This window comes from Tyto alba, unplaced genomic scaffold (assembly GCF_018691265.1).
Source record: "Tyto alba isolate M040663 unplaced genomic scaffold, T.alba_DEE_v4.0 Super-Scaffold_2, whole genome shotgun sequence".
Lineage (NCBI taxonomy): Eukaryota > Metazoa > Chordata > Aves > Strigiformes > Tytonidae > Tyto > Tyto alba.
The window spans coordinates 41,656,026-41,681,279 of NW_024881282.1; the positions used below are offsets into that span (position 1 = coordinate 41,656,026).

Sequence of the window (25,254 nt, forward strand, 5' to 3'; positions counted from 1 at the left end):
AAACTCCCTGAGCTGAGGTCTCCAGTTGAGGATAGAAGCTGTACCACCTCCCACAGCCCCAGAATGCCACTGTCATTGGTCAGGGTCTGATACCACTGGCTCTGCATTCTGAGTAACTCCATCCCATTTGAGAGATTGGAAGCTAAAGGTAAGTTTTGGCACTTCTTTCTTAGAATAGCTAATTGGATTTTAATGCTGGAAATATTTTTATAGTATTTGTTTTATTTTATCATGCATAATACTGATTCAAAGGCTGCAGATTGAGACTATTTATTTTTCTCTGGATATGTCTTAGTTCCTTCCTGTGAGAAGAGTACATAATCTTCATCAAAATATTTGATCTTACAGCTACTGCAGATGCCAATATCATTACAGTGTGTTCCAATATATTACACATAAGGAAAGCAGAGAAACATTCAAACTCTGAAAGTTAGTGCAGAACCTATAGTCATAGGCATTTTTTTTTTTTTTTCACGGAGATTATAATTATATTTGCTGGTTTTGTCTATATGTATACAAAATGAAATACTTACCCAAGTACCTTTTAAAAATCTTTTATTTCTAGGCAATGTGAAATGAAAATAATTTTGAAGCATGAATATTTTTTTTTATTTAGGAATTGTTTATTCAGAGGAAAAATTACTCTAGTTATGTTAGTATTACATTTTGGGTTAATAAATAACGTCCTTCATAGCTGAATCATTTGGGATAAATGATGCAAAGAAGAAAAGCAGGATCAGAAACAGTCCTGTCAAAAATAGGAAGCAAAAAATATAAAGACAAGAAAAAAACACAGTCCAGTATACTTCGGTTTATTCTAGAGATTAGTTGCATTTTAATTTTACTTTATTACATTTCATATTTTGGGACAAAGTAGAATACCTTTAGTAATATTGGGAGATAATACTGAAAGGTGCAATTCAACTAAGTCTTCTCAAAGACAAGCCCAAGTGACTCTGGCTTCTCCCAGCAGCAGCTGAAAAGTCTTTTTGAATAAAGCAAATGAGGGAAAAATGAACTCCTTGTGTTGCTGACCATCCCCAGAGGAATTTCATATCCTCATGCCTAAACTGGCTTCATAAAGACCTCTTTTCATGAAGCTAAAATTCAGCTTGCTGCTCAGCACACACATTAAAAAAAAAAGTCTCATGCATTTATTATACTTAATATATTTTAAATAGTTACAGTTTAAAAATTAAATATTTAAGTGTGTGTATTATGGCATCACATTAGGAGTACAATTTATTATACTTATGCACTACTCAGTATCACCATCTGTGCTTTTTGTGAAAATAGTGGGAATTGTAGCTAAATCAAGGTGTAAGTGAAGAATGCTGAATAGTGCCTTGTGTGAGGCATCTGATATGATAATAGTGAATACATCACTTACAAGGAATAGGGAATGTATAAACACTAATATTCAAGCCTAGCATGAGAATTCTAATATTTTACTAAAATTTGGAACTTTTAAATGGGTGATAATTCTATTTTACAGTTCTATTCTCCAAGGAGAACAGGTGACTCTACTATGCTACCATTTCTCACAAGTTTATAAATAGTGTTAATTGATTAATGAAAGAATGCAGAGTACTATCACTTACAGGGCTATGGAGGACACAAACTATTTTTAATTTTGCTCCTCAGACCTTTGCAGAAGTGATGGTCCAAATATGCAACCAATATTCAATCCAAATAACCAATTAATATTTGATTCTGTCAAAACAACTACTGAGTGAAAAGTGTTTTGATTATGTTCATCCAGAGACAACAAGGAAAGAGGTCTTAATGTTCTTTGGGGGGGTTTTTTAGTTGATATTTTGGTTGTTTTTTTGGTTATTTTTTTTTTTTATGGTGGAGGAGAAAGAAAAAATTACATTGTTTTACATTTCAAAAAATTATTTATTGTGATAGACACAAATAATATAATAATTTAGCTTTTGTCTAGTTCCTCAAAAGTTCTTTTCTAATGGTGCAGTGGAAATAGGTGAAGTTAGATGAAAGTGGAAAAAGATATATATATATTCCTTTCACCTTTTCAGGTACTTTCTCATCAAGGCCAGTTTATTTTTATACCAGTAAAACTCAATAGGTCTTTCCTAAATTATCTAAATATTAGTATGGTCAAAGCAATCCACAGAAATTCCCAGATCCAGGGACTCTTCTTGAAGCAAAATAGAATAAACCATTGAACCATCATGAATAAATATGAGTTATCCATCACAAATATTATTGCATATACACATACTGTATTTGTGAGATTATATTTTAATAGATTTCTTGCAAACACCAGATTACCTACATTTTGTTCATTTTCTTCTCTTTCAGAAGAGAAAGCAGAATGCAGACCTTTGTAAATATTTTTCTGGGATTTTTTATCTTCGAGTCTGTTGGAGCTGCACCTATCACTGATAATGTAATTTATGATTCTGAGTTCTATGGCATATCGCTTGGAGAGCTGCCTTACCCATTTGTCTATGATGAAACTGAGCAGTTTGACCAATTAGAGGTAATCAGAAATTAATTTATTATGTCTTTCAAAAATGCACATATCCAGTGGCTACCGATGAGTTTTTGTTGGCCATGAAAACATTTATCACACAAATCTACTCATGTAGTTGCTGTTGCCACTGGTTGATCAAGTTTCCTGTGCTAATAACGCACCGCAGTTCATTCACATTTTCCTTAGCCTACAAATGTGGCCAAAATATTTCCTGATTATTTTTTCTGGGTGGTAATCTTTGAGAGCAGGAGAAAGGTACCATGCTTCCCTCAGGTGTTCTTGCATTGCCACAAATTCTGTTGGAGATCGTCCTTGTGATTTCTCTGTCTGGATGAGGCATGAAGGCAGCTGAGATAGGGCATCCAGTATTCCCCATTAAATGAGGTGTAAAATGCTGTTTCCTGAGGCTATTGCTTATGGTAATAGATATGTTCAATACACACATTTCAGGCTACAAATGCTAGTGTCTTCTATTTTTGATAGGAAATTGGGCAGAAGGAAGGAAAAAAGGGAATGCACTTGAAAAACAGGAAAGTAAGAAAGGTTACTGTAGAAAAACTGTTGAAATTCTGTTATAGTATCAGATAATAAGATGTGTTGCCTGTATAAACAAGGGACTCAATTTGCTGACTTAAATGCATCCTTCCTCTCCAACATTCCTGTATTTCTCTACATTACTAGAAGGCTACATTAATTTTAATCTCACTCTGTTGCTTAGACATGGGCACAACTTCCCTGAAAGTGATGTATGCACTGTATGATTCAGAATTGAGTGCAATAGAAGTTGAGTGAAAAAGATAACATTTAAGTAATAATATGAGTTTTTCACTGTTACACATAATATTTTAGTGCTTTTTCACATAACAGAATGTAATTCTGAAATGAAAATATGTTCCTTTGAGTGATTCATGATTGCAGCAGGAGGGACAGGATACTAGTCTTTCATCAAGGTGAGATCAAAATTGGATAGCACCCTTAAAATGACAGAGACAATTTAAGAATAAATACATCACAAAACCAGAGAACTGAAGAGATAAAAATAATCTCAAAGTTTTCACTAAGATCAGAACCTCACAATTTAGAGGAAATAAATTTCCTCATCTAAGAAGCACTCAGAAGAACTTTGCTCTAAAGAAATTACTTTGCCTTTGGCCTGCTTCCCTGTGCCATGCAGAATCAAAGCTCTTTATGTACCCATGTACTTGGGTTTTCTTCCCTGATAATGTCACCTCCACTTTTAGTCACTGGATACTTGGACTCTCTCTATTTCACATTGACTAATAAGTCATAGTTCCTGTCTTTGCTCTTCAAAATGAAACGTTTATCAGTCCTACAGACACAGCTTCTTTTCCAGAAATGGGAGAGGCTATTTTGTATGTTCCTCACCACAGAGATTTTCTCATTCAAACAGTAGATTTCTTATTAATGCATTGAATGTTAGGTGAGATTCTCCTGGACTGTGCTCGCTCTGTAAGGTCCTGTGACACTGAAGCATGGACTGGCCCCTTTCCAAGTTTCTGAGTGAAGGATAGAGGCAAGGCAAGGCTCCTGTGGTTCTTTTCCAGCTGAAAGGAAATTCAGGTTTATCAATATTGCACCCAACAAGAAAAGATACAACAGGCCCTATCACGGGTTGCTTTCTTTAGGGAAGTATGGAATAGGCTGAGTCCAAAATGTCTTTTAATTTTGTCTTGTAAACTTGTTTTCCAGAGCAGGATTGTCTCCTATTACTGAGCTTTTTAGACAGCCTCCTTAAAATTCAAGTGAATGTCATTCATTATAGCAGTTGGAAGGAATGTTATTTTGCATATGGATGGACCTCCCTGTGAGAGACTTTTTGTCCTAGATGTTTAGCCAAAATCTTGTTTTGCTTACATTCCTCTGACCATGTACTACCCAAAAGAAACCTAAGCATTCACAATTCCCCTAAACCCAGCAGAGCTCAGAGTGGTCAGCAGTGGAGAAATCAAGCAGCTTTTATAGACACGCATGTCAGTCTTGCAAGTTATCTTTTAGACAATGAATATTACGGACATCACTCAAGTTTTAAACAGAATACATTTGATATCTTGATTGTGGTTATGACTTTCTACTATTCTGTTGTCATAAAGATGTGAACTACACAAGTGGCTTTATGTGTAAAAAACAGTATTTATGCAAGGTCACAGGTTAGTTTTTATTATGCATAGTTAAAATGATGAGCAGTACTAGAGACCCAGACAAACAGCAGGCCTTCATTGGATCTAGCCTAGGTGCAGTAACTCTTTAGGGCCTGATTTAAGGCCTGCATTTTCTTTTAGAGAACTCTGAATCACGTCTTTAGTTTTCTGAAATAGTGGACAAAAAACAAAATAGCATTTTCTGTTGTTGCTGTCTTAAATTTAAGATTTTAAAATTCAGTTATGTGCAAATATAAATGACTGTGTTTAACACATTTTTTTTCTCACTGGAGAAATGCAAACTTTTCCAAGGGGTTTTCAGCAGGTCCGGGAGACTGAATGGTTCTAGGACTTCAGACTCATTCAGTGTGTTGCTCCTATTGATTTCAATGAGAATTCGACACCTCTGAATCTTAAGGAATTAAACTAAAGCTCGTCTGCCAGTAGATCCTTTCCAGAACGTTACCCGTTGGGTACTATAATCACTCATTCAATGTGTAACCACCAAAATGAGGAAAGACCTAGAGGTAATTAGTGAAGGATTCCTCCCACTCATTCTACCTGGCTAAAATTAGGTGTTGCCAAATTCTCTTGGGATATCTGTTGTGGTGGGTTGGCCTTGTCTGGCTGACAGGCGACCATGAAGCTGCTGTCTCACTCCCCCTCCTCAGAGGGAGGAGAAATGAAAATTAAAAACTCATGAGTTGACATAACGATAGTTTAATGAAGGAAAGCAAAGGTTGTGCACAGAAGCAAAACAAAGCAAAAAGGCTTATTCTCTACTTCCCATCAGCAGGTAATGTCTAAACACTTTCTGGGAAGTAGGAGCCCAGTACATGCAGTAGTTGCTTTGGAAGAGAAATGCGTTAATAACAAAGCCCACCTCCCCACTCTCCCACCTCCTTTCTCTTAGCTTTTATTGCTGAGCGACGCTATATGGTATGGAATATCCCCTTGGTCAGTTTGTGTCAGTTGTCCCAGCTATGTCCCCTCTCCCAACCTCTTGCCCACACTCAGTCTACCACCCTTGGGGTGGGGAGGTGGGGTTGGAGAGACATGATGCTGTGCCAGCACTGCTCAGCAGTAGCCAAAACACTGGTTATCAACACCTTTCTAGATTCAAAGTACAGCATGATGAGGGCTGCTATGGGCAAAGATAACTCCATCACAGACAGACCCAATACATCTATGTTCCTCATATAACTTTAGATGGACCCTAGGCACCTGTCTCAGGATTAAGCACCAAAATTTCAGCTTAATAAAGTTGATCAACATTTGCTGAGCCCAAGTTCATGACTTCTTTTCTATTTCTCATATTCTGGAAATATTTTTCCTTGTGAAGTATGTATGCCAAAAATGAAGTGTAGGCATGTATATACACACCCACTTCATTGGCTTGCAAACATTTCTCTGAGAACATTTTATCTAGACAACGGCTGCTGATAATTTTCCCACTTGAAATCTGTCTATTTTCCTCATAGATTTAGAGTAACTTTAAGGTGTAGAAAAGTTACTTAACAATGAAAATCAGATGTTATCTAGCATTGCCTGCTAACATTAGCAGATCTGTTTCTTACGCTCTTTTCACTGTATTCAATATGTGTACATGGAACACATTTTTCAATGCTAAGATTTTGAATGGGGAAAATACTTGCAGCTGTGAATTACTTGGAAGAACTGTATTGTATCATCAATCAAAGCTATGCATTTTTATATATTAGGTGGTTCAGATCTGGGCTATAAAATCAGTGGTTTTCAAGTTCCCAGGTTAGTGAGACATGGAAGGCCTAGCTAAAGCTTTGCATCCAAAGTGAAATTGTTACTGAAAAAAACCTTAATATATTTCTCGGAAATAAAATGTATATAGAGACTTTAGGGAGAACAGTATCAACTCTTTCACAGATAATGGTAAAAAAAAGGCAATGTGAAAGAAAAAACTATTACCAAGGAAGAAACTCCAAGGTCCTAAAGGAGAAAGGGACTGCAAAGGAATGTCATGTCATTGTAAGGTATTGTACAAGCTTGTGTTGGATTTATCTTCTGAAACTGACAGTTATACAGTATAAATGTGAGTGGCTGTATCATCCCGTTTCCTCACAGTAAATTTAATTGATATTTTCAATTAATATTTATATCACAATAGGATCCAGAGGCCCCAGTCAAGACTGGGTCTTCATTGTCCCAACTGCTCTGCAAACATATACAAAGAAAGATTTCCTCCTTTAAAATGGATACAATCAAGCCAGACTGTAAAAGGCATTTTTGCATAAGCTTCTTGCTGGTATAACAGAAATTCAGAGTTTTTCCCTCTGTCAAACTAAAATTTTGTTTGGATAATGTGTGAGAAAAACAAATTGTGGAGCGGGATTCCTATGTACATCAGCTGCTAATGTCTAATAAAATCATATTGTAAACTTTTGGTTACAGTGCCTGTTAAACATAAATAGTCTGTTTTCCTTCAGGTGGGAAAAGCTAAGTTAGAAAAATAAGAAGTGAAAATGTAGGAGCATCAGAAAAAGTATTTTCATTAATACAATAGGCTATCGATGAGGTTGAGAAGCAAGTGAGCTATCCTAGCACTGAATAAGCAGCAAAACAAGAGAGGTGAATACAGATTGGTACGGGTCTGTGTACTCAGAAGAGGCAACCTGGAAAGTACAATCCACAAAATAATCAGAAACAAGCATTGTGAAAATCTAATATTTGATACTGCATTAGCCTGTTGAATTTGAATCAAACTGATAATAGGATATTTAGGTGCCTGCACAAAGCTCAGAATTTGAGTCATACACAGACATTCACTTACACACAAAGCATGCACACAAAGCATTTCTGCTGTTCCCATAACACACATGAAGATGGGTCTTACTTGTGCAAGAATCCCCTCTTGCCATTCTGCAGAATTGAGAAAGGCTTACACTACTGTTTCTATCTATGTGGCAGGTATCTGACTAAATAAGAGACTTCAAAGTGGATATGCAATGACTTTCAGAACACGTCATATATACTTTTTAAAAAGTTATGAATTGTTATAAGTAATGCAGAAGTCATATAACTACATTGTTGATATGATAATTAAATTTACCATTTGAAGATTTATCCCCAAATAGGAAATTTTCTAATTATTCAGAAAGGCTTTGACTACAGCTCTTACATTCACTTGGCTGTTCATAACTGATTCCATATGCTTCTGTACAGATGTCTTCCCAAAAGGTGAACATTTTTGTGGATTAAAAAGTAGTATTGAAATACCTGAGTGGTATTTCAACTATTTTGTCATGGAGAAAAAGCAAATACCAAAGATGGAAAGGAAGGATTTGAAATAGCATGCTAGTCCCTAAATTCTAGTAGAACAATCCAAGAAGATCTCATCTCATCCACTTAGTTATCTAAAATGTTATAAAGACTAAGTGTACTGGCTAAGACTTCTTAAGCACCTAAAACTCTGACACTGGGCATGCCATTAGTTACCACTACTTTAGCTGAACAGAGTAAATACATCCTTCCTTTTGCCTCAGACTGGATGTAATTCTCTACGTAGTTATCCTTGTTGGAAAACACCTAAACTGGTCCATCTGGGGCTCATTGCTTAAGAGTAACTATCACACTGTTTTAAATTCCTGTGAAAGGTGAAACTCCACAGTGAAATTACATAGACATTTCACGGTAGATGCTTGCTACCTCGATTTCCCTGGTCACTTAAACTCCTTTTTTTAACCCAGACTTCCAGTTTTGTGATTCCTTCCAGAAAGAAGTAATGTGCATCATCCCTATGGATGTGGTGTATGAAACAAGGATACAGATATTTTAGAAAATTACCTGAAATTCCTAAATTGTACCCATGGCTATATATTTTTTATGAACACTGTCAAGTTAAATAACGTGCATTTCTAACCAGTTTAAAAATCATTTAAGATAAGAATCATTTTAGAGCCAATCAAAACAGAATCCAGAGCATGGTTTGGTACACAGCTCAGAGTGGGGAGTGTTGTGGTTCTGCTCTGAGTCTGCTCTGAGCAATTTCTTTGTTCATTTTTAGTGATTATCTAATACATGGGACATTAATAATCCTTTGAAAAAGGTCCCAGATCTCAGTTCATTTCATAACAGGCTACATAATCATGTTTCCTTTGGCTTGTTCTCCTTCTTCTGCCATGAGTTTTGCCTCTTTGGATGTATTTTGGCTTTGTTTCAATACCTCATCCAAACTCTCCTCTGGCTCCCATTTGATAATTAGGATGTCTTCTGGAACAGAAGTTTTTGGGGTGCCAGCTTCCTCAGGCTCGCAATTTATGTCTCAGCTGTCTTGCTTCAATGAATGGAGAACTATAACCTTTGTTTTCATCTGAACTGAAATGGAGTAAAACTGTTGTGCAAATTTAGCAGATGGGTTCTTTGAATTACTTAGGTGCAGGAATGCCTCATTTCCTACACAAATAGCCTTAAGTGTGAGACAGATAGCTCAATAATTTATTTGGAATATGCACAACTGTAAAGTCCTAATGAAATTTCTGCCTGAATCCTTAGTTGCACAATATGTATCAGGCAACTGAGTTAGCTAAGTAAAACTTCACTGAATCTCTTTCCCTAGATTCCTCAATGCAATCTGATATCTTGTTAGATGCTTAAAGACTTGGTGGGCTGTCTGCCAGTATCAACATAGCTATTGCTTTTAATGAATTATACTATTTTTTTTTGTTTTCTTTAAAGAAAAAATAGTATAGAAATGGTACTGCAGTAATTGTATATATTTCATAGCAGCACAATTCCTATTGTGACATCACAGAAATCCAGGGATTGTAAATTCACTTTGAATGATATTTCTCTAGAGTGGTTTTGGCTCTGGATTTCTTTATGGTAGATCTAGGCTTGAACCAGCTTCCAGTTTCTGCTTTTCAACTTCCACTCCTGACTTATCTCTTATTAGTAGAAGGGGAAGTAGTAGCTATGGATAAAATAGCTGCAGCTACCTATCCTGGACATAGAGTTCAGACCATAAGTTCAATAAAAAAGTAGGAAGTACAAAAAAATAATGTGCATGGAAAAAAAAAAAATCTCTATTATTCCTTTTTTGATATTGGCGTTCCTTATTTTTAGAGGTGTGTAGCAATGCCTATTGTTATGATGCAGAATGTCCCTCCCAGTGGCCAGAAATGCATCGCACCTGTGTCTCTGTCCTCAGCACTTTCTTCCTTGCACCATATTCTTGTCCTGAACCTGTTACTAAATGATTGTTAACTGATCTTACACTGACAGGACATTTCTATCGAGCATAACAGTCCACACTGTGAAGACAAACCTAAACTATTAGAAACTTCTCTAGTTCTGGAGATACAGCAACCTGTGAGCACTACATGTGTACCATGCAGGCTACATGCATGTACTGGATTGGATCAAATCAGATGAAATGTCTTTGCACTATAAGCTGTAGAAATGAGAGGAAGAGCAGACCTGATACCAGACTTTGGCTTTGGTGTCTGGTAAAATTTATGGTTGCCTCTATATGGTCTCCTTTACAGCCAAAGGAAGATGGACAAGTACCTCAGGGAGTTGATTCACAACATATGTGTGCTGAACCTCCCTCAAGAGGTGATTCTTCCTCTGCCATCTGCACTGGGAGTGTAAGGAAACTAAGCTACTGAATAGGCCACTTAAATTCAATGTCTGAAGTTAAGTGGAGTGAATCCAGTCCTTTTTGTTCATGTTTCTAACACTGTTTGGTTGTAGTTTGGATTCAAAGCAATCACAGTACATTTAGGAAAAGCCAGGATGGTGAACTAGGCAAAAGCATGTTCAGCTCCAGCAATGCCTGGTCTGCCTGGACTGCATAAGAAAATAAGCTTGAGACCCTGAACCCTCCTTTAAAGTGAGCTCTGTAAATCCTGCTGAGGCAGCTCCTTACCACGGGTCTGAGGGTTGACAGTGTTTCTGGTAGATACTCTGGTCATCTGAGTGTTCTCCAACTTTGGCTGGCTGTGTATGTCTACTTTGTGGCTTGGATCAGCAGGAGCTCATGTGGAAATCTTAATTAAATAGCTGGGACTAGCTTTCAGTCCTTCTGTGCTTTATAATAGTGCAAAGATTAGAATAGTTCTGATTTCTAAAACTAGCATATTTCTCTTTGAAATTTTATGCCATAAAACTTCAGGACTGTTCCAAAGAAAAGCATCTGCTGTAGGCTAACTTAGATGTTACACAGCTCTCAAAGAAGAATGTTAGAAATAAAATCTGTAATTTCAAATACAGTGCTGGAATGAGATTTTTACTTCATTTGTACTCATGGAAATCCAAATTATCCCCATTTATATTGAATTTCTTCATTCTCAGACATCATATTTAGTAAGTAAAATCTCCGTAACAATGCTGTGCAGCATAAATGTTTTCACTCAGCTCAAATCAGACATGACTTAGATTCACTTGCTTTTGAGACAAGAAGCTTTAGGATATTCTGTGGTCAAGGTGCTAAAAAGACTACTTCTCTTTCTCAGACTAATTAAAAGAACCTCAGAGCCTACATATATTTTCCAAGGCAGAAGCCACAGACATTAATTTCTAGAGAACTGGATAACAACTCTAGAGCTCTGTAACATAAATCTTAAGGTTTGTTTGACTGAAGTATGAATGGAAATGTATGCATGTATGTGTGTGTAAAATCTGGCAGAAACAACAAAATAACTTAAAAAAAAATTAGAAAGCTTCAAGGGTTAAAAGAATGTCCTGCATTGATAATGAAGGACACTGTACCCTACTGCACCACTTCCAGAACACTGTTCCCAGGAGCAAAACTGAGGAATGTGTTGTTTATGCCAAAATAAGAGATCCTGCACCCTGATAATGTTGCAGCACAGATGATTTCTTGGTGAAGACCATCCTACCACCAGCAGACAGGAAATAAGGCTGTAGCATACAATATATACCTTTCCTTTCCATGTTAGCTATCATGAAATCACATTCCCAATGAGGAAAAGGAGGCAAAGGCAGCAACCTGCAGTAAGATTCATGGATGCTGAAGTATCCAAGTCTCTGAGGAAAAAGATTATCTCATAAAAGCCGCTGAACCTTGAAGGAGATAAAACCCTGTCCAAAAGTTAGTTTTCAGTGTTTATCAAGAACCCTGGAGGCACTAAATGGACTCAGAAGCTTCTGTCCCTTGCCTTCTGTATTGAACACAGGTGATCCTGGACAGACCACTGGGGCATGCATATTTACTTATGTGGGAGTATGTGGGTGTAAATGTGCAAGTGATTAAAACCTGAAAGAATGACTGTGAGTAAGTAAGATCAGTTTACTTTAAAATTTTGTAAACAAATATTCCCTTTCCCTTCCCCAAGATTTCACTGAGTTTTATTACACTGATTTTTCCACACAACTTATTTATGTAGCTCTGCACAAAAAAATCGCAAATAATCTGAGCTGCATCATTTGCAATCTCAATAGTTATTGCAGTAATACTCAATGGCTCACAGATCTATTTATTTTTAAGATAGAACAACAGGAGAAAAGATCTTATATGCAAAATTCAAGAAGAAACAAGTATGACCCACTTTTGGAAAGAAAACAAACCAAAAACCTCTACCATAATTAGACATTTTCTTGTAGACCTTTGGTAGTTTCAGAACAGCTGTGGGTGAAACTAGTTCCTTTTGATGGGTCAGTGTGTGGTACAATTGTCCCTTCAAGTTTATAACATCCCCTTTTAACTTCTGAATTTCTGTTTGCATGTTTAAGTATATTTTTTGCAGTAAAAGAAGCACTGAAACAAGACACACTTCAGATTCTCCTGTGGATTTAAGCTCATTATATGTAATAGATCAACTTTGATCCTAAAAGATGTAGACACAATAGACAAAACATCTGCCACTGGGATTACACCACTTCAGAAGAAAAATGTGGGAACTGATGTCTTCCAACCTTGTCATTTACCTCTTTAAATCTATTTATTTTCTGTATTTTATTACTTTGCATAGATTATGTGGGTCCATAAACCTCATATGGGTTACTCTGATGTACATTTCTATTTTCTTCCACCCCTACTGACTCCTAAATCCAGACATACTGTTTCATTTTACCTTTTTTTCTTTTTTTTTTTTTTTTCACAGCTCAGCTTCCTGAGTCGTTTCTAATCTTAAAAACCTTTCCACTTGTCTCGCCTCTTTTTCAGTCAGTGGTGAGAGATAGATACATAAAGAGCCCATCCTAAAAGCATCATCTGTTGGCAGTGTCTTGAGCTGATTTTCAGAAGTTTCATCCCATTCTTTGCTGACTGTGAAGGGATGCTAACATAAACTAAATGACTAGCCTATGGATGACTGAAGTTATGACTTGACTTTTACCAATTTTATTTTATCACTCTTTGGTATGTTCAGATTTCTGTGCTCTTGACTTTTGTAAGTTCCTGGTCTGAAAGCGCCTCTACACTTGCCATGCACATTAAGTGGTTTCATTTGTAAATGCAGTCACATGGGATAAATATAGGGAGGGGATGAAAACAGATAATCCATGAAATCATAGGAAGGATATCACCCTCCTTCAGAATGCTCTGTGGCTAATATTCTGCACTGGTATTCTCTAAATCTCTTGATCGATTCCAAAGACAGAGTAGGGTAACTATTAACCATGTAGTTAGATGACTACATGTAGGTGATGTAATTCCCTTTCAGTGTTTTCTCACCCTGTGTATCAAATCTGGCTGGGAAGGCTGCTTGATTTGAAGACTTGTAACTATTGGCAAAGAGAAACATGCTTTATTGTATTTCTCTGCAATATTCTTCCTGCTTTGTGATTTTTAATAAATAATATTGTTTAAAGTAGCAAAGAAAATACAACCCCATTCCCTCCTCCCACCCCTAAAACCCCCTATGGAGGATAATACCATTAAGTGACATAGAATCATTTCTGTTTCAATTTTTTAGTAAAGTGCATGTTTCCAAAAATAAACATCTGGAAGATGAAGGATCATTCTGTACAGTATATATTTCAAGAAACATCTTTGTCTTGTTACAATCTTGCGTGATTTATCAAATATGTAAAAGTTAGAAAGCTGCATGGATCAGATGACCAATAATGGGACACAGACTTTTACCTTTAGGTTACTGGTTCAAGCCCAACCTATGTACGGCAAGCAAATACTGCTCATGGTCTGCTTCTGGTATGTCATACACATGTATCAGCCAACTCCTACTCCATTACCAGTGTAAAAATGGCAACATCATTAAATGAACTGTAATAATTGGTATTTTTTATGATAGACACAACTGGTGCAGGAGACTGAATAGGTAATGATAACTGCTTGGAACAGTTTCTCTAGAACCCAGATTTACCACATTGACAAGGAAACTATGGGGAGGCTTTCAACTGTGCATCTCCGAAACTAGATAATTTCTCATAGTAAGAGAGACATAACAGTCTAGAAACAAAATTACTAGAAGTTAATACTTTTGCTTTGATACCCAACAGATACAGCGATTAATCAGCTAAGAACACTTGAGAAAGAATAAAGCAAATCACAAATCCCAAGTCAGTAAGTTTCATAAAGTATGCCCTCAATTATTCAAAGAATTGACAATCAGTGTAGATGACCCGAATCCATGACAAGGGAAAGGAACATTATCTTAGGTCTAAAGCCTATTTACAAATTGTACATTGAAATTGCTATTCTCCAGAATATTATTTTCAGTAGAACTGACACAAAATATGCATACAAAGCTCTCAATGGGTCTCAAAATCCTTGGATTTTGTTCCAAATTTCAGCGCAGGGTCTGCTACCTGATTTCCACAAAACTGGTGAAGAAGTAGACAGCATGTGCAAGCACTTTATTGCAGTACTACCCTGAGTCAATAAAAGTCTGGAATGCATCTCTCCCTCTAGGCTTCTTCCATTCGGAGAACATCTGTCCCATTTCCTTTGTTCCCAAAGTCTTCTTTTGATTTGTCCCCAAGTCCATTCCTGGTTAAGCTGTCTGTCAGTGCTGCAGATGGGAACATTGTGTACTTATCTGCACAAAGCAACAAGGTACATCCTTACTCTTACTTACACCAATAGGTTACTCAGTCATAGTTCAGCCGAAGTTCATTTTGCTCACTTGATCACCCTGCATTTTACAAAGTTATGGCCCTAGTAACTGTATCAGGGCATTTTTATCCATAAACCCTACATAGTAATAGTGTCTAGGGTTTATTGGAATACAGCTAAATAATATATAGAGATCCTGAAGTGTGCTCGGTTGAAATCTGAGTCTATGATGTTTAGAGTGCTTCCTGGTTTTTCAGTGCTTCCATATGCTCTATCTTCAAGTGAAACTAATTGATGCAAAATATTTGAACCTATGGTCACTATATAAGTTAAACCAAATTATTGCTGTGCAAAAAGTAGATTTTAGATAGTTATTTAGATGTTCTTAGGCAGTCCAGGATCATAATGTTTAATACATATTTAACAATGATATATAGCTACACTGCAAGATCCAGAGAGCCTATTATGAAGTATAAAGTGTTTTCTTCCAAAATTGTGGTAAATAGACATGCACATACAGGTGTATATAGGTATTTCACATAAATATATATAAAATCTATCCTATCCAGGAATAATTAAACAAAAGTAACTTTATTTACTAAATATTATATAGTTAAGCTAAGAGATTCAAATAGGGATCAGAACATAGCAAAAGCTTTACTTGTGCTTGGGACCCAGATCTCAGGTCTGTTAGTTCCTTTAACTTGTATAATCTACATAGAAAGCCTAATTTAAACAATCATAACCAACTGTCTAGTCTGGATGCAATATACTTTTACTTGTCTTTTACAACTAGAATTCATGAGCACTGTTGTGAGTGAGTTTACCAACCGGTTCTCCATGAAGACAACAAAGCCAGCAGCAGTTGGGGGATGATCTCAAAAAATGAGATGTTTGGTCAAGTGAAAAACTTGGGATTCAAAAATTTTGTGGTGGTGTTATGCTAGAAAGCTGCAGTGAAAGAAAATCTTTATTAAAGTATAATTTTGGGCTTCAGTGCCTTCACACTTGGGATAAAGATCTTGTGACAAAATTCCTATTTTTGTTCATGTCTTAGAGATAGGTTAAGGAGTGTAAATTGCAGCACAAGGGTGCAGCACCCACAGGGATGGATGTATTACCTAACTTTAAAGTAATACCCCAGATGTGCAAAGCCCTGTAAGGTCACTAATTCATTGTCTCAGATTTAAAAAATAAAAAGTGCATTTTCAAAGGAGGTCCTGGTGTGGTCAAACAATATTATTACACATGGGGAAATCAAGATACAGTGGTAAAGTAACTTACAAAGGTCACAGAACTAGCATGGATTCTCAGTGTCTGGGTGATTAGAGTAAACCACTCTGTCTCTGCAAACATAGGCCCCTTGGCAACAAGACTGTTAATTTTGCAATATTCTTTTTATGAGGGTGTTATGATGCAAGAAAATTGCTACAACTTCATTTTTATCCTGAAGTTGTCATACAGCAAAATCAACAGAACACACCTTTAGAATTAAAGTTAACACAATAAAATTTACCGCTTTGATTAATTGAGTGGAGAAGGAAAGATAAGGTTTCTAGTTCCACAAAAGGATCTGCCAAATTTTATAAGATTTTTCTAAATCAAGATTTTATCTAACATTTTTTATTTATATTCTTAATTTTTTCATACTACATAATCTTACTACTAATGAATGAAGCTAACCAGAGCCTTCTGGTATTCAGATTAAAAAAAAAAAAAAAATGACAAAACCACTGCCAACATATTAGCAAGTAGTAGGTGAACTTACACTTCAGAATTCTTAGATAATAAGATTTTTAAAGTACACTAGTTCTTTTGAAACAGAGCCTGCACAGCTACATTGGATTTGGTTTTATGCTGGTACAAATTGCAATTTTATTGTTAAATGACTTGCATCTTTTTGATGCTTCACAGCAAATTTTCACTGGTCAAACAGAATATATATAATTTATCAGAAATCTAATTTAACTTTAAATAAACGTGGAAAAAGCATTTTGCTAGTAAGTGCATGTTCTCACTAATGAAGTATATGTACGTGTTCATACAAAACATTTAAAACATTGAGATAAAAAGTGAATAAGTATGCTGGAGTTTCAGGAATTGTTTACACATCATCAGTATTCATTATAGCTGCCGGATAAAATGCAACTCAAGCACTAAACCTCAGAACATATGTGACCTCTAGTGGGCAAATATGATAACTGGAAGAGAAACAGCAGTAACATTTCCTGTACGCTTTTAATTTTCCCTAGACAGAGATTGGAACAGCACTACCTGCTATAATTCAAGAGAGTTATTCTTCTGCACCATTGACAGAAGAACTTGAGGAGGAAGCATCAACGCCAAAATTAATTGATGGGTCTTCAGCACATGGGTCTGGGGTTCTGGGACCCCAAACTCAAGACGGTTAGTAGGAAAGAGAAATGAGTTGTGCATGTGTAGCTTTGCTTCTGAGTGAGCCCACTGTGCTTGCTTATGAATTTCTACCTCTCTTACTGAAAAGGAGATACATAATTTCTATACCTCTCTTACTGAAGAGAGATAAAACATGCCTATCTTGAATGCTCTGAAGTCAGACAGATGCCCAGCCAAAACGTTTCCATACTATTTCACTATGAAAATAACTCTGCACCAATGAGGATTTTTTCAAATAAAATTTTCCTTAAACACTTACAACTCTAAAATTTGCTAATGGTTGGCAAATGCTACCAGTACTTTTTTATTTGCTTAGATTTCGATATCATTGCCAACTATATTTTATAATGATTTTTTACATAGTTTTTAAAAATGTGTTCATACAATATATGACTACAATACAGTATAAATACAATAAAATGTATGAATATTTCATACAATGTTAACAAAATTATGATGACCATGAAAACTAGAAACTGTGAAACTTAAGGAAAGGGAGCTACTTAGAAATTTTGGGTGAAGCTGATTTTCTGTTCTTCTGAATAGCTATAGTGAAATTAGAATGTTCTACATCTCACAGGGAAATCAAAATTATAAAACACAATCTGTCCCTCTCCCACACAAACATTGTGATCCTAACAACTGGCATTTGTTAGCAGCTACTCCAAACTCTTGTAGTTGAAGCTCACTATTCATTCATTGATGTGATGTGTCTGTGTGTTGTATGGTGATCAATATACAACAGGAAAATCCTACTTTTTATTATGCCCAAAACTGTAACTGAGTGCCACAGAATACAAACTAAATGAAAAAAGAAGTTAATGGTTCCAAAACTATGTGTTCAGTGAAGAGAAATTAATCATTCATAGTCTTGTTTTTATATATGTTACTGGTGAGCCTTGATTAGGCAAAAAAAAAAAAAATAATACGCTGATGTCAAAATAAACAAAAATGGAAATGAGAATTTCCCAGAAGAGTTCTGAACAAAATACACCATTGTCTTCAATTTTGAAAGCTGCAGGATGTTACAAAACATTTCACGTAAATATTACATATTATGAATTCCGTATCTCTCAACATTTTTGAGCAATGAATGCAAATCAGCTAGTGCATCAACTAAAGATATGCGTGGGAGACTCAAGGCTGTAACATAACAAATCAGATTTTGTTTGTGCTTTTACTTTTTTTCAGCAACATATTTTCCTGTCAGATGTTGCTGCTCTTCTTGGCTTGGTACTGGATAGAAGACTACAAGGCTCAGGAGCATCAAGCCAAGTCAATTTTTCTTGTTGATATTTTTTTGAATCTTTCCAATACCTCTGTCCTTTTTCAGTCTACTCCAGTCATATGTGACAAGTAGCAGTCCTCCAAGAACAAAAATAGGAAAAAAGGGGAAACTTTCTTCCTGTATGATGTTGCAATATTTTGAAAAAATGTCAGCTGTCCTAAAGTCTACATTCATTTATGCCTAGATGTGCTGGAATGGTTCAAGGTGGGACAATTTATTTTTTCCCTCTGTCAGGCTTTCTCTCTGTGGCTAATTTAAACTGCCCTGTGGAGGACTAGAATGGGAATGAACTTTAATATCGACAAAATCTTAGCATTGTGTGCTTAGGTAAGAATTTCATTGTAGTAATTTACATATCATTTTTGTACGATTTTTTGGTAACAAACTCTTTTCTTTTAAATTCTTTGATAGGTCTTCCCACTTGCCTTTTGTGTACATGCTTAGGGACCACAGTCTACTGTGATGATCATGAGCTTGATGCTGTTCCACCGTTGCCTAAGAAAATCACATATTTCTATTCACGCTACAACAGAATCAAGAAGATCAACAGAAATGACTTTGCTAACTTAAGTATGGATAGTAGTATTGTTGCAATTAGCTTTAAATTCTATTAATGCTGGCTCACACTAATATACGACATAGTGATTCATTTTATGTAATGTTGATGGTAGGATTATACACATAAATGCACATATGGAAAAGTGGTTGCTACTTTTGAATGTAGAGGTCAATACTTCAAATGCAGATTCTCTGTTAAATTTGTTAATTATTAGAAATAACAATGTTCATTTGTCTTTTTGTTGTTACTTGTAATCAGTTTTAGAAATGTAGGAAAAAAAACAAACCTCATGGAACATTTGTAGCATATTAGAATGTACTGTTTTCCTAAACCAGACAAGTTCTCAGGTAGACATACTTTCAAATACTTGCAAAATATCTGTGTGAAAGAAATTTTACATTTAAATTTTACTTTTAAAGTTCATTTATTTACTCCAGAATTATATAGGAAAATCCGCAGTGAATGAAAACTGCTAATCCAAAACCATTTGTGGATTAAAACTGGCCAAAATTGGTGATTTAGGGAGCTTATATTTTCACATTTCCTACTTGAGATTCTTAAAGATACCTGACATTTCAGGAAGTATAAAGCCTCCTCTGTTTAAGGATAGGAACTGATATATACTCATCAGCTTGAATATCAAGCCACATTCTCTGTTTTTTGTTTTAGACCTAACAGTGTAATTCATGATTACTGATTTAATGATGAGGAGTGTGGGATCAGTGCCAAAAAAGGTTACTACAGTAATTCAGGGGAATGCAAATATCCTTTTATGAAAGAAAACTATAAGGGTTTGGCTTGCTCAAACCAAAATGAAGGTTGGGAACGAACACAACTATTATATAAAAAACTCGAGGGGAATAAATACTATGAAGGTAGAAAATTTATTTAGGCCAAAATACACTGTTAACATAAGAATAAAATAATAAATTAACCATGAAAAACATTCTGGGTGGAAAATAGAAGTAAGCTACAGAACAATGCATTTAAAATTAATGCATATTAATGCATTGATATTTAGAGATAGTGGGTTTTTTTGCCAAAAATAAGTTCCATTTTCTTTATTGAAAAAAGTGTTTGAGTGTATTTTAGAAAAAAGTAAATGTATCTAATTTCTTACATATAGAAAATGTTGACAATAAAGAAATATGTGGAACAAGAGAAATATAGAGAAATATATAGAGAATATGTTTATTTCCCCTTAAATGTTATTTTTCCAAAAGATAATAATTTAAAAAATTCCCAGAACACACAGAAATTTTAAAACTATTAACTTTAAAATCTTTCACTGAAAGATTTTAATTCTAAACAGTTCTAAAGAGGATGAGAAGGAGATGTTGTTCGTCTTCCTTAGAACTGTTCAAACATGGATTATTGCACTATATACAAAGAGAGAGCTGTCATGGTGGGTCAGGAATGGATCTGATTCAAGACACTTCACCTGTAATTTAAATAACACATTTGACTCTAAAAAAAAAAAAAAAATCGGGAAACACATCCTTATATGTTCGTTGTATCTTATTTCTCTGCCAGACAATTTAAAAAGGATTGATTTGACTGCCAACTTTATATCAGAGATCCATGAAGATGCCTTCTGGAGATTGCCCCGACTTGAGGAGCTGGTGCTCCGTGACAATAGGATAAGGCAACTTCCTGAGTTACCATCGACCTTAAAATTCATCGATGTTAGTAAAAACAGGCTTGGTCGCAAAGGAATAAGAAATGAGGCATTTAAAGTAAGTCTGGGTTTATGGGAAAATCTTTTCTCCCTTTCTCCAAAGGATGTGGTCAGAAGAGCAGCCTAAGTGTCCCTCTACAGTAGTAAAACAGTTAAGTAAAACACCGTGACTGTGATGGCTGCTGGGTAATCTATAAGGATGGAGGAAGATGTACAAGCACTATCAGCTGGATATGAGAACCGGTTTTATTCTTCTATACAAAGATCCACACAAGAGAGGCGATGGCACACTATGTATGTATCTACGAACCAACCACCCACATGACTAGAAAGACTCCAGAAAGCTGTCTGATGTTCCCTTACACGTAGGCAAGAGGGAAGGCCAAAGCTATGGATACCACTGCTTCAGAATTAGTCTGTCATGTATCTACATGGGAAGTTGCTAGAGTATTAATTAAATGTGTATACCTTCTTTCCCCCTTGAAAAGCAGGGAAGTTGGAATCTTTGAGTGATCGTCTTTCCCTGAGAATTTTGGTGGGGAGAAGCAGCCATGTACTGCTAACTGTACATGAAATCTGAAGTCATAGAATGTAGGCTAGCTTCATGTTAGACCTGGCTCATATGAACTATTCAATTGCATCTAAGAAGGTAGTTTTAACTAGCCATATCTGAATTCCTCCTAAGGAAGACAGGTTCTTAATGAAGCAACCAACAGCAGTTACTGATTCAAATATTTTCTCCTAGACCAACATAAGGCAGGTGTTGGGAGAAGGAATGATAGGCAAAACAGTCCCCCAAATTGAGACTCTGGCCTAGTACTCTTCTACACTCTCCTGATTTTAGCCACGAAGGAGTCTCAGCCTTTATCTTCCATATTTGCCAAGGACCTTCAACCTGATATCTCAGAGTTCTGTTAGCAGGGAATAAACTAGGATACTGCACTCAAAGTAGTAGTTAGGTACCATGATAACTTGTGTGTGTAAAAAGGGGCAAAATGAGAGTATTCTACTGAGCCTTATTGACCTAGTCAACTTTATATCTTATCATTGTTATAATTACCTCATGAAGTTGCTTCTTTCACTAAGTCAAGGGAGAAAATTATTTACCTTTTGAAATGGAATGAGACATTTATTTTTAGTTCAGTCATTTATTATGCAGTTATAATTCATTTCAACACCAACACACTTCTGCAAAATTGAGTAAGCTTGTCACAATAGGAAGCCTTTCTGCATGATGACTGAAAGAGATAGTATTTTCACTTTAGAACATAATCATTGGAATTATACCTTTAACTATCAAGTCTCTAGACATTTCAAAGAAATTTTTTGCTTCGTTTTAATTCTAACACCTAGTCTTTAACAGTAACAGTTCTCAACCTGTGCAAATTAAAGTTCATGACTGTCTTTGAATTTCTACCTTTTCAATCACATCGTGCTGAAATAAAATGTGTTAGTATCCAGTGGTGCTCACTGCAGTGACAGATTTCAAACCTACTTGCTATATATTTTCAAAAATGTCTATTGTTTTCCCCTGCCTTTTCCTTCACCCTCTAGGATCTGCATGAACTGCAGCACCTTTACATGACTGACAATAACTTGGATCATATTCCATTGCCGCTTCCTGAAAGCCTGCAATCTCTTCATCTTCAGGTAGGCTACCAAAGTAATGGCTCTATAGATCATGTTCAAATAGTGAGTAAAACTGTAAAAGGTAAGTATTGTCTTGTTTCATTTCTTCTGCTTATCCAAAAGTGTACTTACCTGACTAAACAAACTATTGGAAACATACAATTAACTAGTGAATGCAATGTTTAAAATAATTAAAATTTAGTTTAGCTAAGCATTATTAGAATTTGCAATACAATATAATTTCAAACATAAAATTCTAGATTTACTGTTAGTACAGATTAAAGTTAGGTTCACAGCTGTCAAGACCAATATTAGTGTAAGAGACTTCAAAAACAGAAATCCCTTACACTGCTCATACAAATCTTCCAACAGGAATACTTTTAGCTACCCCAAAAAAGTTGCTTTACACACTGGTTGTGTCTATACCCAGTGTATTTCATTCTCTTAATAAGGGTCATTCCCAGTTGCTAACAATTTTCAGCCAAACTTTTCCATTTGACTATGTTGGACCATCTCATCCATCACCCTTCTGTGATCCTTTTTTTTTTTTTTTGTATTTGCTTTTACCTAAATTTTCGTTTCTGAATTCTTCTTTTTAACCATTTCTCTGCTTCTATCCCTTTATCTCCTCCTGTACCAATGCCCAGATTTGATTATCAGAAAATGTTTTTATTTATTCCATAATACAATAAAAATCCTTTGACTAAAACACTTGATGTAACATACATAATTTGACCTCTATCTTTAAATAAATATATCTATAGTAATAGTCTGCCTAATAGCTGATTATTTTTTTCACCTACCCAGTGATATGTGCTACAGACCAAAGCTACTGAGCTGGACTTTTTCCACAATTTCTGACTAGCAAAGAAGTGGAGAAGGGAAGAATTTTCAGACAGCCTTTGTTTTAGGAGTTAATCTTTTCAGTCTAAATTTCCAGACAATATTGTATTCTAGAAATTAATTGCTGAAAATAGTTCACTTAAAGAACAAAAGCTCAGTGAAGATAAGGTATATAAAAGGAATTTAAATTAAAGGAAGAAAATCTAAAGCATTCAATTTTCCCTGTATATATACAGATGGGGTTTAAGCTAATGTGAGAGGGCCTAAGGGAAAGAAATTTGTCTGTCCTGGGTCTGAGTGAGTGGTGGGGTTTTTCTCTCAAACCCAGGACATGGTCCCAGATCAAATTGCAGATTTGTGCCTTTGCAGGTTGAGGCATATCAAGATGTCAGGATGATAATTATGGTTCTACAATTTTTGGACTGGCCTATGCTGGTTCCATTTTGTGCTAATAAGGCTCTTCAGTATGATCCCAGAAATGACAATGCCCTACACTTCTGCCAGGCCCCTCATGCAAAGCCTGTATCTGCTACATGGTTTGAATTACTTAGTTTTGAAGCTTTGTACTGGTCAAGTTTTCCCCCTGCTTGGAAGATTTCTCTGTTGATCACTTGCAGTTCACTTGAGTTCAAACAAGTATCTCCCTAGGCACTGAAAATACATCCATAAGTTGTTCTTCAAAGAGTTAAAAACTCCTTTCAGGCAACTATTCTGATAGCATTTTTTTTTTTTTTTTTAGAACAACAACATTCAAGAGATGCATGAAGACACTTTCTGCAAAATGAAGGATTTTACTTATGTACGTAGGGCTCTTGAAGACATCAGACTGGATGGTAATCCCATCAACCTCAGCAAAACACCTTATGCATACATGTGTCTACCCCGATTGCCAGTTGGTAACCTCATTTAAGTTTTGACAGAAGCCAGTGCTGTCATACACTATAAGTATCTTTAAAGACAAATTATCAACTCACTGCTACACTAAACAAGATGCATTTTTTCCAAATCTCATTAATTTGGGAAATATTTGTATCAGTAATAAAATTGATTCCTGAGGTACAATGAATAATATGAAATGCTAAAAGACAATTCCATTATCTATCAAACAGTAAGTTGTATAGCAATATAAAAAAAAAAATTACTACAAAAATTGTATTAAAAGCAATAAAAAATCAATATAAATGCACAGTTTTATGCTGAATTATTCAGATCTACTGTATGAATTCTAAAGTTAAATAATTTTATATGTTAAAATCTAAATATAGTAAATAAAGAAATAAAAATAAAATATATGTACACAACTGAATATTTATCCTCTTTTCACTTAATTAAATATTTTTCTGTCAGATGCATATCCACTTTTCTACTTCTTTCCTTAAAGGTCCCTTCATTTTGGAAAAGTACTAGCAATATTCCAAAAAAACATGTTTTCCTTAGCAACCAAAATCTTTCTTTGAATCAGTAATGAAACATAGAATGTAAACTTGTATTAGGTTACCCCAAAAAAGTACATAAACTATTCATAACTTTTCAGTAATAACTGGTCTTTGTAATGCTGATGAGGCCCAAAGATGTCTTCTGTATCTTTGATAAAGTTGCCTGACAGATTATCAGATTATATACTACTAAGGACCAGAGTTCTGAGACCCAAGTCACAAGTATTCTTGTGAAGCCATGGCTCAGTTTCCAACTATCTGAAACAATTTCACTGAGCTTTTCTGCTTTACTGTTTAAGAGCCTTAGCCGTTAAAGTTTAGGAAATTCCCTCCCTTTGGAGAGTTTGAATAACACTTCCTCTTTTGTGGGAAAGCTTTAATACATTTTTCTAGGGAGAAAGCCTCCAGGAAAGATCTACTAGATACAACATAGGTACTTGCTCATTCTGTTCTACAATGACAAGCAGCAAGTAACACCTGCACATCTTCGGTGATAAGGTTTGATGAAAGACCAGCCAAAAAAATCCCCATAAAACAACAAATCCTTCCACTTACTTACACAAGTTGTTTAATATCAAAGTTCCCTTTCATCTAACTGAACACACATGGTCATCTAAAATGTTAAGTGCAGCTGACTTGCTAAATTTCTGTCAGGCCACGAAATGGAAACTCTTTTCACAGAGACCACATTCTTCACCCCCATTGCCACTTTCTAGAAGAGAATATGTGGGGAAC

At 35.6% G+C, this 25,254-nt stretch overlaps 1 protein-coding gene across 1 annotated transcript; it reads left to right on the forward strand.

Moving 5' to 3' along the window:
• On the forward strand, positions 1-24,294 carry EPYC (epiphycan). The gene is made up of 7 exons (XM_009974681.3): positions 1-148; positions 2,326-2,506; positions 16,924-17,077; positions 18,786-18,944; positions 20,467-20,669; positions 22,166-22,261; positions 23,823-24,294. Exons 2-7 carry the CDS (start codon positions 2,339-2,341, stop codon positions 23,991-23,993), a joined length of 951 nt encoding a protein of 316 aa, XP_009972983.3. The 5' UTR covers positions 1-148; positions 2,326-2,338; the 3' UTR covers positions 23,994-24,294.
• Positions 24,295-25,254: the final 960 nt, after the last annotated feature.

Excerpts from the sequence above, each read along its gene's own strand:
- EPYC (XM_009974681.3), top strand. The coding sequence starts at position 2,339 with ATGCAGACCTTTGTAAATATTTTTCTGGGATTTTTTATCTTCGAGTCT. Across the intron at positions 2,507-16,923 it reads AGCAGTTTGACCAATTAGAG|ACAGAGATTGGAACAGCACT; the intron begins GTAATCAGAAAT and ends AATTTTCCCTAG. Across the intron at positions 17,078-18,785 it reads GGGACCCCAAACTCAAGACG|GTCTTCCCACTTGCCTTTTG; the intron begins GTTAGTAGGAAA and ends ATTCTTTGATAG.